Genomic DNA, 19194 nt, shown 5'->3' on the forward strand with positions numbered 1-19194 from the left:
GGTGCCTATAATTATGGAAATACAAATATTCTGCAATTATCTGATAATTATGTTGAACAATTATATTTTGTGATTGTTTAACAATTAATCTAAACTAGGGAATTACTTACTTATAAATGCATCCATGATAATGTCTATTACCTTATGGAAATGGAGATAATTACACTGTATTTCATACCATTTTTTCACAGCTGGTAGCCACTGACTCTATTGATACATGGAGTGGGAATTGTCTGTAACTGCTTTGCATCCACTGAACTATTACATGACAGTAATGATTATTTTCACTGATTGAAATAAAGAAAACAACATGGTTCTCCAACTTCATTTCTGTTTTCAACTAGAAATTTTTGGAATGTTCAGAAAATGAAACTAATCCAAGTCTCCTGAATAATCTTTACAAATCATGACAAAACAAACAGTACATAGGCCTGAAGACAATGCTAAATACACACAAACAGTACTTTGGCCTGAAGGCAAAGCTAAAGACACACAAACAGTACATAAGCCTGAAGGCAAACCTAAAGACAGACAAACAGTACACAGGCCTGAAGACAATGCTAAATACACACAAACAGTACTTTGGCCTGAAGGCAAAGCTAAAGACACACAAACAGTACATAGGCCTGAAGACAATGCTAAATACACACAAACAGTACATAGGCCTGAAGGCAAAGCTAAACACACATGAACAGTACATAGGCCTGAAGGCAAAGCTAAAGACAGACAAACAGTACACAGGCCTGAATGCAAAGCTAAAGACACACAAACTGTACATAGGCCTGAAGGCAAAGCTAAAGACACACAAACAGTCCATAGGCCTGAAGGCAAAGCTAAAGACACAAACAGTCCATAGGCCTGAAGGCAAAGCTAAAGACACACAAACAGTACTTTGGCCTGAAGGCAAAGCTAAACACACACGAACAGTACATAGGCCTGAAGGCAAAGCTAAAGACACACAAACAGTACATAAGCCTGAAGGCAAACCTAAAGACACACAAACAGTACATAGGCCTGAAGGCAAAGCTAAACACACACAAACAGTCCATAGGCCTGAAGGCAAAGCTAATCACACACAAACAGTACATAGGCCTGAAGGCAAAGCTAAAGACACACAAACAGTACACAGGCCTGAAGGCAAAGCTAAAGACACACAAACAGTACATAAGCCTGAAGGCAAACCTAAAGACACACAAACAGTACATAGGCCTGAAGGCAAAGCTAAACACGCATAAAAAGTACACTGGCCTCAAGGCAAAGCTAAACACACATGAACAGTACATAGGCCTGAAGGCAAAGCTAAAGACACACAAACAGTACATAAGCCTAAAGGCAAAGCTAAAGACAGACAAACAGTACACAGGCCTGAATGCAAAGCTAAAGACAGACAAACAGTACATAGGCCTGAATGCAAAGCTAAAGACACACAAACAGTCCATAGGCCTGAAGGCAAAGCTAAAGACACACAAACAGTATATAGGCCTGAAGGCAAAGCTAAACACACACAAACAGTCCATAGTCCTAAAGGCAAAGCTAAAGACACACAAACAGTACTTTGGCCTGAAGGCAAAGCTAAACACACACGAACAGTACATAGGCCTGAAGGCAAAGCTAAAGACACACAAACAGTACATAAGCCTGAAGGCAAAGCTAAACACACACAAACAGTACATAGGCCTGAAGGCAAAGCTAAAGACATACAAACAGTACATAAGTCTGAAGGCAAAGCTAAAGACACACAAACAGTACATAGGCCTGAAGGCAAAGCTAAAGACACACAAACAGTACATAAGCCTGAAGGCAAACCTAAAGACACACAAACAGTACATAAGCCTGAAGGTAAACCTAAAGACACAAACATTACATAGGCCTGAAGGCAAAGCTAAACACGCACAAAAAGTACACTGGCCTCAAGGCTAAGCTAAATACACACAAATGGTACATTGCCCTGAAGGCAAAACTAAACACACACAAACAGTACACTGGCCTGAAGGCAAAGCTAAACACACACAAACAGTCCATTGGCCTGAAGGCAAAGCTAAACACACAAACAGTACATTGGCCTGAAGGCAAAGCTAAACACACAAACAGTACATAGGCCTGAAGGCAAAGCTAAACACACATAAACAATACATTGGCCTGAAGGCAAAGCTAAACACACACAAACTGAGACCCTAAGAGCAGATAAGTGTGCTAGAATTATTAGGAATTCATTCCAAACAAAAAATTGTGAATTCATGTTAGTTATGGGCCCCTCTACAGCAGAATGCATATGAGGGTGTTTAGTCTCATAAACAATAAAAAAAGTTGGAAGAAACACACTTTAAATATGAACTCTGCTGATCCAGTCAGTAAGGTGAATAGTAATAGGAAAACTTTGGACCTTTAGGGCAAGTAAAATTTGAGTCACAGCAAGTTATTGTTTTGAAATGCACTTGCCTGGGCCCCTATCTGAACAAAATTGTCTTTAGGTACACTAATGACTTACAAAATGTTCAAAGAGATTATTAAAGCAATGATAAATATCTTGCTAATAATTCTGCAATCAATACAAATCTGCATCACTGAATTTTCCAATAGGAACTGGAAGCTTAAAGCATAATTTACATTATTACAGCAATTAATCTAGTTTATCATCAAGCACTGGATAAACAGTCTATTTACCTTGTACACATCCAAGTGTGCTGTGCCTTTTCTCTTTGGTCCTTCGACATAGAACTGCATCATCATATGTCTGATACCATCAGGTGTTGTGTACTCTGTATGGCTGAAAAGATGGATAAACATGGTTGATTTTGCAGTTGCTTAATCTTTTTAGCTCTACTGGTCTAAGGCCAGAAAAAGCTTATGGAATGGTTTTTGTCTATCACCTGTCCATCTGTTTGCACAATATTGTTGTCGCAACTTCTCCTAAACTAATTTAAAGATTGCCATGAAACTGCGCCCACTCATTCATCCCATGGACTTCTTGGTCTGAAATAAAAATGGTGCCACTCTAACATCCAATATGGCTGTCACAGTGGCTTTCTTAAAAATATTGTCACTACTCCTCCATAATGGAAAACTATAATGACATGGTGTCTTCACTGCAAGACTTCTCATGATGTCCAGTTGGTCAAGAAATAGAAATGCCACCCAGACATTCAAAATGGTCACCATCATGGCCATCATGAAACTCTTGCTATTACTACTCTTTCTGGATGGAAAATCATAATGACATAGGGTTTTGACCACAAGACTTCTTATAATTTCAAGATGAAATGAAAATGGTGTCATTCAGACATGCATGGTAGCCAACATCACAATGTTGTTATCATTATTCCTCCAGAATAAAGTCATATCAGTATAAGGTCTTCACTAAAAGAGTTAAGATATGCCAACTAAACACCCAATGTGCCCCATTTGAAAATGTTCTTATCAGTACTACTCATAAATGCAAAGTTATATCAACATGGGGTTTTCACTGGAAGACTTATCATGTTGTATAATCAGTGAAACTGGCGCTAATGTTAACACCAATATGGTCACCATGGCAACCATCTTGAAAATTTTGCCATCAGTACTCCTCATATAAGGAGAATCATACAGACATTTGGTTTTTACCAGAAGGCACAGCTTCTTATGATATCTAGCTGGTCCTAAAATAAAATGTTGCCAATCTGACCACCATTTTAAGATTTTTTTATTATTACTACTCTTCTAGATTGCTGGCCATATCAACATTGGGTTTTCACCAAAAGACTTCTTATGCTGTCTAGTTACTCTTAAGTAAATACAGTTCTGATCTGACATCCAATATGGCCAGCATAGCAGCCATCTTGAAAATCTTGTCACTACTCCTTAACAGAAAGATAGATGAACACTGGCTTTTCACCAGAAAAATTCTTGTGATATCTAGTTAATCCTAAATGAAAATGCCAATCTGACCACATATATATCTTGTAATCTTTAAATGATATCTTGCTTTTAAATTGTATGTAAGACGTCTTATGATGTAAAAAAGATTGAACTTATAAAGAATGTCAGCTTTTATTTTCAGCCAGGAAAGGGACTCTTGGTTTGTAATAATTCTTTGTTCTTTTTTTACCTCAGTGAAATCAGCTGTACTGTCTTACTGTTATATCATAAAAGATGTTTAATTTTTGCAAAGAAAAAATTAATTTGCACTAAATGCAAGCATTATGTAGTAAATTTAAATCTTTATACATTTGTAAAACAAAATGAAATAGAATTTAATTGGCAGATTCAAACTGAAAAAGGTACACAATCCTAAATGAAGATATTTAAAAGGAAGACTATGTTTCAAAACATTTAGTTGATAAATGGTTTAATCTGAACTAATTTTGAATAGCTACAGCATAATGTCCTCTTGCAGTTTGTGAAAAAGCACTCACTACATATATGACAACCAAAACATACTGTAAAGTATTTGTGTTTTGCTTTATCACAAAAGATAAATGAGAGAAAGACAATTTAAAGATGGCAGAAGGAATTACTTTTAGCAAATTTTACATCACAAATCTTCAGTTTTTAAAGACAAGGTTTAAATCATGGAAAAGTTTATTACCTGACATAACGACGACGTCCTCTACTTGTTGTTTCCCCGTATCCTTTAATTGGTTCTCCAAGTTTGAACTTAAGCTGTTGTGAAGAATAAAAAAGACACAAAGCTTAAGAAATAACTTGTATCAATACAGACAAAACAACATTACTGGGATAATGATTTACAGAAAGTAAATATTATTCACAATCTCCACAAGAAATTAAGTAAATTTAAATGCACTGTTTGCGATGCAAAGTAGCTGCAAATATTATTTGAAAGTAAATATCATTCAAGATCTCATTTATGATCTCATAATATAATTCATGTCAGTAGCTTCACATGGGATAATGGTTATTACCGATGTTTTGATGGGTTCTTCCTCCACCAGTTATACTGGCCACCATGTATAGCCTATCATTCACTGAAAAATGACACTGAACCAAACACAACAACAACAAACATAATATAATTCATAATTTCTACTAAAAAATTTGAGGAGAAATTGCAATATATTAACTAAAAGTAAATGTCATTCGTGATCATATTATTTGCAATATCCAATGATTTATGATCTCATAACATGGTTTATAATTTTATTCTTGATCTCTTGATCTTGAGAAGAAATTTAAAGAGTAATTGCAATCAATTATTTTAAAGTAATAACTACCATTATTGACCTAATTAATTATGATCTCATAATATGATTTATGAGCAACAGAATCTGAGGTGTAATTGCATTAAGTTGATAAGTAAATATAACGTTCTTATGATCTCTTAATATGATTCATGATCTCGACACAAAAGCTGGACTAATTTCTAAACATTAATTGAAAGTAAATATTATTTGATCCTCAATAATATAATTCATGACCTATACAAGAAAATTTGTTGTCATTTTATATGCATTGCCTGCCTTTATGTGTAACTGCTATAAACAAACTGAATGAGATTGAATAACAAACTTTAACTCTGCAGAATGAAAAATACAATTAACTACTTCATCACGGTTTCAACAAGAAATGATTTCTTTGCAATGAATGCAAACCAAATATCAATTTAATTCACAGGTAATAAGAGGTTTAGTTAAATTAAAACTAATATATATATATATATATATATATATATATATATATATATATATATATATATATGTTTGCCTCACACTGTTTAGCTAAACAGCTTAGCATTTAGATAGTCACACATTCAGCTCTTAATCTGATACTTTGACCAGTGGGGTGGGTGGCGGAGTGGAAATGGAAGTGAATATCCCTCATGTTGTTAAGGCTCATCAAGAATCTATTTGATGGAATATAAAAATTGACAGTTTGCTAAATAAGGAAATATCTGGTGATGTTACATTTACCAAATTACTCTACATATACGCTGCTCACTTACAATCATTAAGAATGAACTTGTCATCCATAGTTTACCCTTACTAAATGGAAATTTTTCAAATACTGGATAAGAAAAACTGAACTTTAAATGTACTGGTTAATTTTATTTTGATTTGAATCAAAGGCTATTCTTATTCTTTATTCTTCATGAGAAAAATGTCCATGTCCATATAAGAATCACCATAATTTTTCCAAAATTTCAAATAGTTTCTTCTAAAAATGTGATACCAAGTATTTATTTGGTTAGATCACACGGTGACAGTTAAATATTTGAAACCTTTTGAAGATGGTTTTATCACTAAACAATCTACAGTAAGTATCGGTATAATTAACAAGTGCTCATAGTGGACTGAAATTCCTCTCATGCTTTCAACAGGCAAATATGCAAATATACTCTACCTACTTGCTTGTTGTATCCATTGGTCAAAACTGGTACAGTAGTTTTTTAAAAGTAATGTTAAGTACTTTTTGTAAAAATTTGCCATCAATCATGCAAATTGTAATTATTTGTGCAAATATCCTGGTTCAGATTTGGTCTTTAAAAAGAATTTGTTGTCTATATTATTTCTATTCTCTGTTTGCTCTATCACCATGGTAAGTCATCATCTTTTGTACCAGTTTTAATATCATGATGATGTCAGATTTGGTTCAAAACTAGTAGAGGGGGGTTATAAGAACTAATTCATGCATTCTGAATTATTATTCCACAGCCATATTGGATGGAACACTTACATGATCTGAATGAAGGCTCTGATATGACAATAATTTCTGCAAATTTTAGCAAAATGGGTTTGGTATTTAAGAATAAAATATATTTTGTAGGAATAGGATAGTGCTGTACTTAACATGGGGTAGCCATAATAAGTTTATGAAATTTAAACACTTATTGGGGGCCCCGAGTGGTCGAGTGGTCTAAAGCGCTCGCCGTTCCGGATCACTGCCATCTCACCTCTGTCTGCGTGGGTTCGAGTCCAAGGCTCGGCTAGCGTGGGTACGTGGGAAAGCCTGCCAGTAGCTTCTCGTGGGTCGGTGGTTCTTCCCTGGGTTTTCCAGGGTTCTTCCTCCACCAATTATACTGGCCGCCATGTATAGCCTATCTTGTGCTGAAAAATGGCGTTAAACCCTAGAACAACAACAACAACAACTAGAAACACTTATTCCAGGTTCCATTTACATCAAAAATTTTCAAAACTGGTTCTAGTTTTCAAAGAAAATGCAAACAAATATTGATGAATGGATATTAATTTTTCCTAGTAAAATATGTTTCTTTGAAAATATGTTACCCAATCATAATACCTTAGGAGAACTACTACTACCTTGAAAATCCAGCCCTACCAGATACTACTTTTAGTTAAAAGGAGTTAAGAGTCATCTGCTGACCTAAGTGCGTAAAAGTTCATGGAGCTGGGATTATTTCCCTATATGCTGAGCAAATAACCCCCTTACTCCAGGACGTGATATTCTGTACTGATTGATACTACTATCCTTTTATGAGAAGTAGAAAGAGGCATGATCTCCCTTGATGCAATGGCACTGTTCATACTAATGAAAAACCTGAAAGCCCAGACTTGGTCTTGTAGGTGGCCTTTATCTTATGTGTCCAGATGATACAGAGGGTTTGTGACAAAAGCTTAGCTACCCATGGAACAGAGACGGTTCTTGGCGATGAAAGAAAATTCTGTCATGAATAAGAATGATCTGTCTTGTCAGAACTTGCATGTAAATCAGGTCTGCTGAGAAGGCATGTATTTTGAGAATTCTGCCTGCAGTTGCTAATGCCATGCAGAAGCAGATCTTGAATGAAAAGGAGTGGCAGAGATGCCACTGAAAATGGTTCAAAAGGTGTCTTATCCAGCAAATACCCAAGATAGGTTCCGCTTTGGGAATAGGGTTAACATTTCTGGCTGTGTATATACAAAGTTGGTGAGAAGATTGGATAAGTTCTGGGTTTGTCCAATATCCTCTCTCCAATGATGACAAAAGGTGTCGGTGATTGTGGAGCTTTAACCTTAGATTGTACTCAGCGCTAACTTGCTCTCTTCAATAAGCCAGAGGAGGAAGTTAGCTATTTAAAGTATCGATGCCTGGAGAGGTAAGATATGTTTGTTTGCGCACCACTGGGTGAAACTGTGCCACTGACTTCATACACTTTCGGAGTGGAGGGCTGTCACACCTGAGCAATTCTCTCCATGACTGGTTGCAAAAATGCTTAATTCTGAGGGCCTGTTTGAGATGATCCAGACATGTGGGTTTGAGGTTCAAGACAAGGATGAAACAACTGCCGTCATAGTTACATGAGTAGCTGAAGGAAAACCTGAATTTCGCAGGGTTTCCAGTGCAAGATTGATGAGGTAATTAATCCACAAATCCTCCTGACAGAGTGGTGTGATGAGGCTGATTCCCTTACTTTCTGTATCAATTTGGAATCAGAGGTGTTGGGGGGTTGGTGTATGAGCTGAGGTTGGTCCAATCCAACAATAGGGTGTCCACTGCCCAAGCTGTTTGGTCCAGGACAGGAGAGATGAAGGATGGAGTTTTGGCATTCCCAATTATCACAAACAGGCCCACCAACAGTTAGTCCCATCGGACACGGGTCTGAGTGAGAACCACTGGATGGAGAGAGCATTCCTTCTGTGCTAGTTAATTGTTCTGTGACAAAGGGTCGGTCAGTGTGTTGAGGCATCCTGGGATATGGTGAACCTGTATGGATTGTTGATGACAATACCACTTCAAAAAGTCCCACACAATGATGCAAAGGTCTGGGGACTGGGGTCCTTCTTGTTGTTGAAGATAATTCACCATTGCAGGATTGAGTTCCTCCATGTTGTTTTAGATAAGTCCCACACCATGATGCAAAGGTCTTGGGACTGAGGTCCTCCTTCCTGAAGATAAATCACCATTGTAGGATTGAGTTCTTCCATGTTGTTTGAGATAAGTCCCACGCCATGACACAAAGGTCTGGGGACTGAGGTCCTCCTTGTTGTTGAAGATAAATCACCATTGTAGGATTGAGTTCCTTCTTATTGTTTGAGATAAGTCCCACACCACAGTGCAAAGGTCTGGGGACTGGTGTCCTCCTTGTTGCTGGAGATAAATCGCCATTGAAAATTGAGATAAACCTTGTTGTTGAGACAAGTTACTGCTGTAGTAGAGTTGTCAGACAGAATGAGAACTCCCTTACCATCTAAATAGTCTTGCCCCCCCCCCCCAATGAAAGGCTCTCACAATGGCTGTTCTCTCCAGAGTTAATGATATGAAGATGTTGCTCCTGAGGAGAGCATGCACAGTTGGCATCCAGAAATGATGGCAGTGGGCAGGCTCCCCAGCCTTTCATACTTGCATAGGTACAGACTGTAATCTCGAGCAATGGACGCACAGATGCATACCCACTGTGAGCCAAGTTAGGTTGCTCCCAATTCCACCAATGGTGGCTCAGTTGGGTGCAGATTTTGAGAGGATGGTCCAGTCGACAGACATGAGGACTCCATTTGTGCAGAAAAAGCAGTACCAATGCAGTAGAAGGCAACCTAGGACCATGATGTCCGCTGCCACGTGGAGCAATCCTATGCAGATAGAATTCCTCAAAAGTAAGGTGCTACAATGGGTCGTTTCAATGCCCAATCCTGAGGGAGACAAAATATGGTGGATGTGTACTGAAGTCCATACACAGCTGAACGAATTGTTGAGATGCTACTAGGTCGGATTTTTCCTTGTTGATGAGACATCTATATTGGTAACAAGGGCTACCATGACTGGTTAAAGCTAACTATCTGATGTAACTGCAGGATGCTGTCCAGGTAACTTGATGTTGCCACCATAAAAATGGTCCAGACATGCACCATTACTCAATTTGTGCAGGATGAAAAGACCTGGTGCCAACGTTCAGCCTCAATTGGGTGTGCCATGAATTGATATACAATGCTGTAGGCGAATTGCAGGAACGTCCTTGGAACCTTATGAATACAGACACAAAGGTATACGCTGTCTAAACCCACAGTGATGGCAAAGTCTCCCTCATGGATATCATTCAAAATGCGCTTTATTTCCAGTGGGAACCAAGGGACATGAATAAATGGATTGAGGGTACTTAGACTGATGACCAGACATAGATAGAACGTTTGCTGTTGGGACCAAGAAAAAGGTGTGGAATCAATAATAGAACCCTCTCGGTGCTATATCCACATGGGATGCAATTGTTGGAGCTTCGATAGGATGGCTTTCCGAGGTTTGAGTCCTATCAGTGGTCCTTGGGTCCTTTTGTTGATTCCCTGTACAATCCCTGTATTGATGCTGTGGTTGTGGAAGGGAGATAAATGTGTCTCCTTGATGGCTCGTTAGTGTACTTCATCCATTGGGACATTAAACAGAAGGTAGAGGATAAAAGCCATGCTCTTAGCTTGAGACTGACTCACATGCATGCCCTGAGGTGCTCTGAGTGGTAGAAGAAAAGCTATGTTCCCTCAGTTGGAAGATAGCCAGAGAGAAAAACGTCCAACAATAAAGTAACAGTAATAATATTTCTTACTAACTGCAGTGCAGTGTAAACAAAGGCCTTCCAATCCATATGTATGGAGTGTGGCTATGTCATCCACAACACGGCGAGATCATGGTATGCATCTGCGCATCCACCGCTCGAGATTACAGCATTGACAGTGATCTCGCCATGTTGGGGATGACATAGCCACACTCCATACATATGGATTGGATGGCCTTTGTTGACATTGCACTACACAGTTAGTAAGAAATATCATTACTGTGATTCCCATGTATGAAAATAAGTGATGATTTAACAAAAGTGGACTTCCTTAAAACTGAAATATGTGAATCACTAGATTCTTACTCTTTCATCTTGCTGGCATAGTTTCAAGGCATTTCCATACACACCACTAGGACTCTGGCTGGAAAACAGCTCCCAGAAGATGTAATACATCATCACACCTGAATTAAAATGGATTTTTTTGTGTATTATGCTGGAAAATGAGAAAGTCAGGGCTTATCAGTGGTCATTTTTAAATCTTAGTGAGACTAGACTGGATTCAAAAGACTGGAGGGTCTTTCTGTATTCATGAATTCAAGCAACCAAATGTACAACATTTAACATGAAGAAATGCCAGTCAATCACTGGTGTGATGATTTATACAGAATAATATTTAGTCAGAAAAGTCAACTGGCCAATTGCTTTATTATAATTTTTATATAATCAAACCGTGTTTCTCCTCAACCCCATAATAAGTGTCCCTGACTTTCAGAAATACACAAACATCTGGCTGGGGCTTTTCATAAAATCCCCAAAATAACTCTAGTCAAATATAAATGATTGTAGTTTTTTACTCTGTAAACTGTTATACCATTAATTTTATTCATATCCAGGAAAGGCAAACTACACCAATAAAAATTTCCAATTAAAATGGCTTTAAATTTCCATTATTTAGTGAAACCCAAGCACTTACAAGATGGCAGATATAAGAAAAGCTGAGTTTACTTTCTAGGACACAGGTATGTGAAACTGAAGCTGTCCTTAAAAAATACTGAAAACATCACCAAGTGATAATAACGTGGTTGCTCATTTCTGATGAACTAATTATCGACCTTTAAAATTCAAATATTACCTAAACACTTGTCAATTATATTACTGAACTACATGGGTCGACAAAGTAAAAGGTCTCATTAAATAAGTGTATTTGTAGCTTCGGTATCCCTATTTCTGAATAGGTTTCAGTAGTAGATTCGGTTTTGATTAGTTATTTGCATAATCAAGCACAAATAACATGAAATTATGAATACGCTGAGTAAAATATATTTATTAGCACTATTATTAGTATAACTATTAGTATTATTTTTATTGCAATTTATTGTGCATTTCATTGTCAACTAAAAAATAAACTATTTTCATTTTTACCAGAATGTACATGGCTGACTCATTCACATTCCATTCAATTCCAAGTTTGTTTGGGCTTTTTTTATGGTACCATCTCATGTATCTTTCATATTTCTTAATTTCAAAATATCGGCAAATTTTATCCATACTAATTGGTTTGAGTTTCTCAAGTTCACCTTCTCTATCCACAAAAATATTGGAATTTGACACAGAAAGATTTAACAATATGATAATTGGCCCAGATATGCCGAGTGCGTCTTGTCAGGAATGAATGGGGATTTGGGTACCATGTTTAGAATACAAATTAAATAGACAGGCCGAGTGTGTCTTGTCAGGAATGAATGGGGATTTGGGTACCATGTTTAGAATACAAATTAAATAGATAGGCCGAGTGTGTCTTGTCAGGAATGAATGGGGATTTGGGTACCATGTTTAGAATACAAATTAAATAGATAGGCCAAGTGTGTCTTGTCAGGAATGAATGGGGATTTGGGTACCATGTTTAGAATACAAATTAAATAGTTAAAGCAGATGTGAGGAATTTGCATGACTTGCTACCAACAAGAAACAAAAGGGTTTTTTCATTCATTCATTCATTGGCGACTCAGTCTCAAGAGACCATGCGAATAGCACCCTTGGGATGTTGTCTGTCTCTGGGGTGTTGGCATCGTCTGCTGTGGCTGTGCAGGCCTATACGTGAGTGACAGTCCCTATTGCAGTTGGTGCAGACATACTGGGAAGTCTGAGTTACTGTGGCTGCTGCCGCGTTCTTCTTTCTATCACGTTTCTCCACCGCCAACTGGCTTCTTTCCTCACATTAGCGACTGATATGCCCTTGTTTACCGTCAGTCTCCAGGTGCCTTGGTCCTCAGTCAGCACTTCCCAGCCGTTGGGTGAAATGTCGCATGCCTTCATGTCCCTCTTGCATAAATCCTTGAAATGGAGTGAGGGGCGGCCGACTCTTCTCATGCCAGTGGCTAGCTGTCCATATAGGATGTCCTTTGGCAGCCTTCCATCTTCCATGCGTCGGACGTGTCCCAGCCATTGAAGGCGGCATTTGCTCAGCAAGGAGTACATGCTGGGGGTACTTGCACGCTGCAGGATCTTGCTGTGTGGAACATGGTCTTGCCAGCTGATTTTCAGGATGCATTTTAGGCACCGTATTTGGAAGGAGCTGAGCCGGCGCTCTTGTAGGTACTCCAGGTCTCACTTCCATATAGAAGGGTGTTGAGAACACAGGCTTAGTAGACTTGGACCTTGGTGTGTTCTGTCAGTGCGTTGTTTTCCCACACCCTCCTCGTTAGTCATGCCATGATGGTGTTTGCCATTCCAAGCCTTCTGTCCAGCTCCATATCAAGCGAGAGAGTGTTGCTGATGGTTGACCCAGGTAGGTAAAGTTGTTGACTGCTTCCAGGGTGACACCGTTGATTTTGATGGAAGGGGTAATGGTGGTATCTTGCACGCTGACATTTGTTTTTTCCAAGCTGATGGTGAGATCAAACTGCATGCAGACGTCAGCAAAACGGTTTCCCAGTCTCTGGTGGGCTTCCTCAGTGTGGGTCACAAGAGCTGCATCATCTGCAAAAAAGCATCTCCCTGATGAGCACAGCTTTCACTCTGGCCTTTGAGCGCAGTCGTGCCAGGTTGAACAGCCTCCCGTCAGACCTGGTGTGTAAATATATGCCATCCGAAGACAAGTCGAAGGCATAGGACAGGAGCAGGGAGAAGAAGATCCCGAAAACGGTTGGTGCCAGCACGCAGCCCTGCTTCACACCACTGTTAATTGGGAAGGAGATTGAGGAGGATCCATCATACAGGACTGTTCCCTTCATATCTGCATGGAAAGAGATTATCATGCTGCAGAGTTTTGGGGGAAAACCGATCTTACTGAGAAGTTCAAAAAGGCCCTTCCTGCTGACCAAGTCAAAGGCCTTGGTGAGGTCGATGAACATCATGTAGAGTGGTTGACCTTGCTCTCTGCTCTTCTCTTGGAGCTGTCGTAGGCAGAAGATCATGTCTGTCGTCGACCTGCCTGCTCTGAAGCCGCACTGGGATTCCGGGTACACACGGTCTGCCAGCAACTGCAGCCTGTTGAGTATAATGTGGGCATACACTTTACCTACGATGCTCAGGAGCAAGATCCCTCTGTAATTATTACAGTTGCTGTGGTCGCCCTTGTTTTTGTAAAGGGTCACAATTGTGGCATCGCACATGTCTTGGGGGACTGCTCCTTCCTCCCAGCAGAGGCAAAATAGCTCATGCAGTGGTTTAAGCAATGTTGGTTTCCCACATTTGATAGCTTCAGGTGGGATGCTGTCACTACCTGGTGCTTTGTCGTTTGGGAGGGAGTTGATTGCTTTGCTGAGCTCCTCTAAGGTTGGCACTTTGTCGAGCTCCTCTATGGTGGGCAGATTCTTTATGCTGCTGAGGACTGCATCGGTGACTGACATTTCTCGGGAGTATAGCTCTGAGTAGTGCTCCACCCATGTGGCCATCTGTTGCCCACGGTCTGTGATCTTCTCTCTCCTCAGAGATTTCAGGGGAGCAACCCCTTTCACTGTAGGGCCTAGAGCCTTCTTGATGCAACTGTACATACCTTGGATGTTTCCGGACTCGGCACTGCACTGGATCCCTTCATATAATTGTTGCCAGTACTTGTTCGCACAGTCTAGCGATGCGTTGGGTGTTGCTTCGGGCACTTCTGAGATCAGCAAGCGTCTGTTCATTAGGGCATTTTTTGTAAGCTATGAAGGCTTTTCGTTTCTCCTCGATTTGTGGTTCCATCCTTGATAGGTGTGTGTTGAACCAGTCTTGGCTGGGTCATTCCTTCTTGCCAAACGTGGACATAGCTGTACTCTAGATGGCATTCCACTTGGCTGTAGCATCGTGCTCAGGCAGGTCCTGGAGAGCCTTGTCCAGGGCGGACACATACTCCTCCACCTTGGCGGGGACTGACATCTGCGCAGTGTTTATGCGAGGATGTCCTTTTGGTTTTGAGCGGTGTAGTGTGTGTGCCTGTAGTCATACTCTGCTGCTCACGAGAGCATGGTCGGAGTCACAGTCTGCACTGTGGTAGATTCTGGTGGAGAGGATGCTGTTAAGGGCAGAGCGCCTGGTGATGACCAAGTCGAGTTGGTGCCAGAGATGAGACCTGGGGTGTTTCCATGATACTTTGTGTTGTGGCTTACACTTGAAGAAGGTGTTTGTGACACACAGGCCACGGTAGGTGCATAGCTCCAGCAGTCTCTGACCGTTTTCCTTGGTCTTTCCAGTGCCATGATATCTGAGGCAGGTAGGCCATGACTCGTGGTCCACACCTACTCTGGCATTAAAATCGCTGAGAAGGAATAGTGGTTCGTGTTTGGGGCATCCTTTGATCTGTTCGTCCAGCTGCCCATAGAACTGATCCTTTGTGTCTTCTGACGACGTGAGGGTGGGGGCATAGACACTGATGATGTTGACAGGACCTGCAGCAGTGGTGATGCAGATGGACAAAAGATGCTCAGTGCCCCCTTTGGGAGGTTCAACCGAGGCTAAGAGATTGTTTTTGATGGCGAAGCCCACTCTGTGCTGGCGGGGCTCCTCAGGTTCTTGACCCTTCCATTCGAAGGTGTAGTTTTCCTCTCTAAGGGAGCCACTAGAGGCAAGCCTGGTTTCCTGGAGGGCAGCTATGCTGATATTTAGTCTGGTGAGTTCTCTATCGATGATGGCCATCTTTCTGGTGTCATCCACTTCTCTGAGGTCGTCAAAGATGCCTGTACACTTGGTGCACACATTCCAGCTTGCAAATAGGAAGAGCTGGAGTCTTCTTTATTGCTTTCTTGTTTCTTTTGTTTAGTGTGGAATTACTGTCTGCTTGTCATGCTGAGCGACACACTGAGCTCCAGACACCCACTGGAGCAGGTAGTCGATGGCATTTCAACACCTTATTGACCGGGGGCTGCCCAGCTTGAGGCGGGTGGTAGTCGGACAGTGGGACATGATGATCCCTCCCACTGTCAAAGCTGACCTGTGGCGCCCCTTCCCTATGCCAATCGGGTGGGACTTATAACCCGTAAACTGTCAGCTTCCCTTGTTGTTTCCTCACTCAGTAGCGTGACTGGAGTGTCTTCTCTGGATCCCCCTCTTGTCCTTGCTGGTGGGGTCCAAAGGAATGCTGAGCATGACATTTGGCACCAGTTTGGATGCAGAAGCTGCCGGAAGGAAGTTGTAGTTGACACCCAGCTGCCTTAGGGGCTCCACTCCAGATTTTCTGTCTGGGTTTACACCCGTAGCCTTTCATTCTCCCGAAGATATCCACAAGGCAGTGAAGCCATCATCCAATGGATGGGACTTGGTAGGTTCTGAATCAGAGTTTCCTTCTCCTAGACGAACTGCCTGACAAGGCTAACGAGCTTCATCTGCCCGGGTTTGGAGTCCGAGTTTCCCTTCTCTTAGACTGGTTGCATGCCAAGGCTAATGAGCCCATCTGCCCACCCAGTTATACCGCCGGGCACTCGGTCGCGCCACACAGCAGGCTCTGTGAAAACAGGGGGCCATGTGTGAAGGTGCTGCTGTGGACACAACAGTGTAGGAGAGGCCATATGCAAGTGACCTCCTGCCCAGCAGAGCGAGACAGTGGTCCTGCGGCGATCACTACACCTGGAAAGGACAGGCTATGAGAGATGCTTCACTTTCCTTTGGCAAGTGGGATGTCAGGCCCAAGTTTTTTTTTAAAGCTGACTTAACAAACTTTTATAAGCTTATAGCTTAAATCTAACAGCTGAATTTTATTATGCACAATAATCTGTTAAGAGCATAAGATGGCAACAGATCACTGTACATAGACGTTGATTAATCTGTTGGCACATTTTACAACTGCAGATCTGTGCACAATCAGGTGTGCACTATACATGTTGTGTATTCTATGCCAACAGATCCGTTATTTTTTTATTTTAGCCAAAAGTATACACACATTCTGATGTATATATATATTTAATATATATATTTATTTAATGCCTCAGGATTTCAGAACACTTGTCCAATTGTAGGAATATCCATCCATCTACAAATGTTTGTTAACAGATTGCACAAAATCTGCCCAGTGGAAAAATGAAATTTGGCATGCATAACACTGTGCATACATAGATGACAATGTAAGATTTTAGGTTATTACAGCCCTTTTTCTATTTTTCTGACATTTTTAAAACTTTATGGATTCAGATTTTTAAATGTTGTTAAGACATTTATTTTGAAACCATGTAAGGCAGACAAATGAAATAAAATATCTGTATTCATATGGAGATGACATGATTAGATTTCCCGCCTTTCTAGCATTTTTTCATATATGCATTAAAAAAATTAAACTTTTTGGACATAAACTTTTTTAATGAATTATGCATAGAGCATTCATGACACATTTAGTATACCTATCTGTATTGATAAAGCATTCATGACACATTTAATATGTTTAAATGTATTGATGAAAGCATTCACAACACATATGCTTATTTGTATTGATAAAAGCATTCACAACACATGCTTATTTGTATTGATAAAAGCATTCACAACACATATGCTTATTTGTATTGATAAAAGCATTCATGACACATTTAATATGCTTATTTGCATTTATAAAAGCATTAGTGACAGACATTTAGAATGCTTATTTGTATTTATATGAAGATGACCTTGTTGAACTTTCAGAACAATTCAAAAAAGATGTTCCATGCTGTACACATTTATGTAGCCATTTGGATTTGAACATGTTGTTAGCATCATTAACTGAAAACTATGGCAGGTAAACAAATGATATTTGCTATACATGTTTGTAAACATATGTAGTTGACCTGACAAAATTATTAATGCAATAATATCTCAGTTTTCCCCCAAGTTTTTAATATTTTGGACAAAGAAATTTCTTTATAAATACTTTTGAGGCAGACAAATAAAACCCAATATGCATATATGTATTCTTATGAAGATGTTCTAATTATATTGTTATGATTATATGGTCTTACACTCAGTAACAGAAAAGAGTGAACACCAAGAAGTTTGTAAAAATTCAACAAATAATTTATTTCCAAGGAATACAAGGTGAAAATTTAAAAAGAACTTACAGTATTGTGAATTAAATCCCAAATAGTCCCAAAAGTTGTATCACTAGTCCAAAGGTATAAAGTTCCAATTGAACTGAGATGGTTTTCCAAATAAATTCCAATAATGAATGTGTTGATATGCCTGTAGTCTTGAACATGCTAATATGCCAGTGACCTTGAGTGTGATGATGTGCTACCAGTCTTTTTGTGTATCACAATAATATAATCCAAAATGCCCCTATCTGAATTCACTATAATTCCAAATTAATTTTCCAGCCCAATTATATTGCTGAGCACTTTATAATTCCAGAGAATAATAATTTGAGTAAATTAATCCACCCAAATTAAAATCTGAACACAACAATATGAATGATTCTGCTTCAGATGCTAAGGCAAGTAATTCTAAGGTAAACAAGATTATATATCCCTCTACCTGACCTAGGTTGCAAATTGCCATTTTCTAGAAACACTCTCACTTAATAGAATTTTCCATTCTAGAAGACTCTAAGGTCAGAATCAAGACTGTATAATTTAACTCAAAATTCAGGTAAGCATGTTTACATTAATAATGATCTGAATATTTAATCCACACTCATAAAATAACTGTAGCAATGTACTTTGTTGTTTACAAAATAAATGTTACTGGTCAGGTACAACATGAACGTGATTTTTGACAAGGTCAAGAACAAACTACAGATATACATGACATAGAGTCATTAAGAAAAGCCAACAAACAATATAAATTAAATATATATAAAATTTTATATATATTTTTCATTTTTGGTTTTACATTTTTCATTTGTAGTGCATATCTGTTTTACAAATGCAAATTCAAATATCTATCCTTAAGTTGAAAGCTGAGTGTCACAATTTCACAAATGAGTTGTGAAATAACTAGTAACAACTTTTCTAAGATTCCAATATTATTATTATTATTATTATTATTATTATTTACCTAAGATTCCAATTCCCACAATTATCACAACAAGATAGGATGCATCTTTGGTTGCTTCTTTAACTGAAAAATATTTAAAAACTGGTTTGATGTGACCAAGAACAATTACATGAACATTCAGCATCTGAAAATAAAATCATGTGCTCAAACTTCCGACATATACTGAGTAACACAGGTCTGTATAGGTAGCAAGTCTGAACATCTCATTTTAACCAAGTTAAACAACATGTAATGTAAAATGACTAAAACTAAGATGAAAATACTATAGCTGAATCAATGTACTTGATATCTATAAGAATCCAATCATCTGACTGCCAACTGATATGAAAGTAGAATTCTCTGCTTAC

General features: G+C 39.2%; 1 protein-coding gene across 1 annotated transcript in view; it reads right to left on the reverse strand.

The window, feature by feature from the left end:
• The window catches only part of LOC149782908 (mitochondrial import inner membrane translocase subunit Tim21-like), a 28241-nt gene that overhangs the window by 6002 nt on the left and 3045 nt on the right, over positions 1-19194 (reverse strand). Inside the window, exons 2-5 of the mRNA XM_089934465.1 lie at positions 18848-18910; positions 10778-10875; positions 4568-4641; positions 2665-2767 (exon numbers count right to left, since the gene is read on the reverse strand). Coding sequence (XP_089790591.1) covers positions 2665-2767; positions 4568-4641; positions 10778-10875; positions 18848-18910 — 338 coding nt within the window. The remainder of the gene's footprint in view (positions 1-2664; positions 2768-4567; positions 4642-10777; positions 10876-18847; positions 18911-19194) is intronic.

This window comes from Sinohyriopsis cumingii, chromosome 15, assembly GCF_028554795.1.
Source record: "Sinohyriopsis cumingii isolate HCF-2022 chromosome 15, ASM2855479v2, whole genome shotgun sequence".
NCBI lineage: Eukaryota > Metazoa > Mollusca > Bivalvia > Unionida > Unionidae > Sinohyriopsis > Sinohyriopsis cumingii.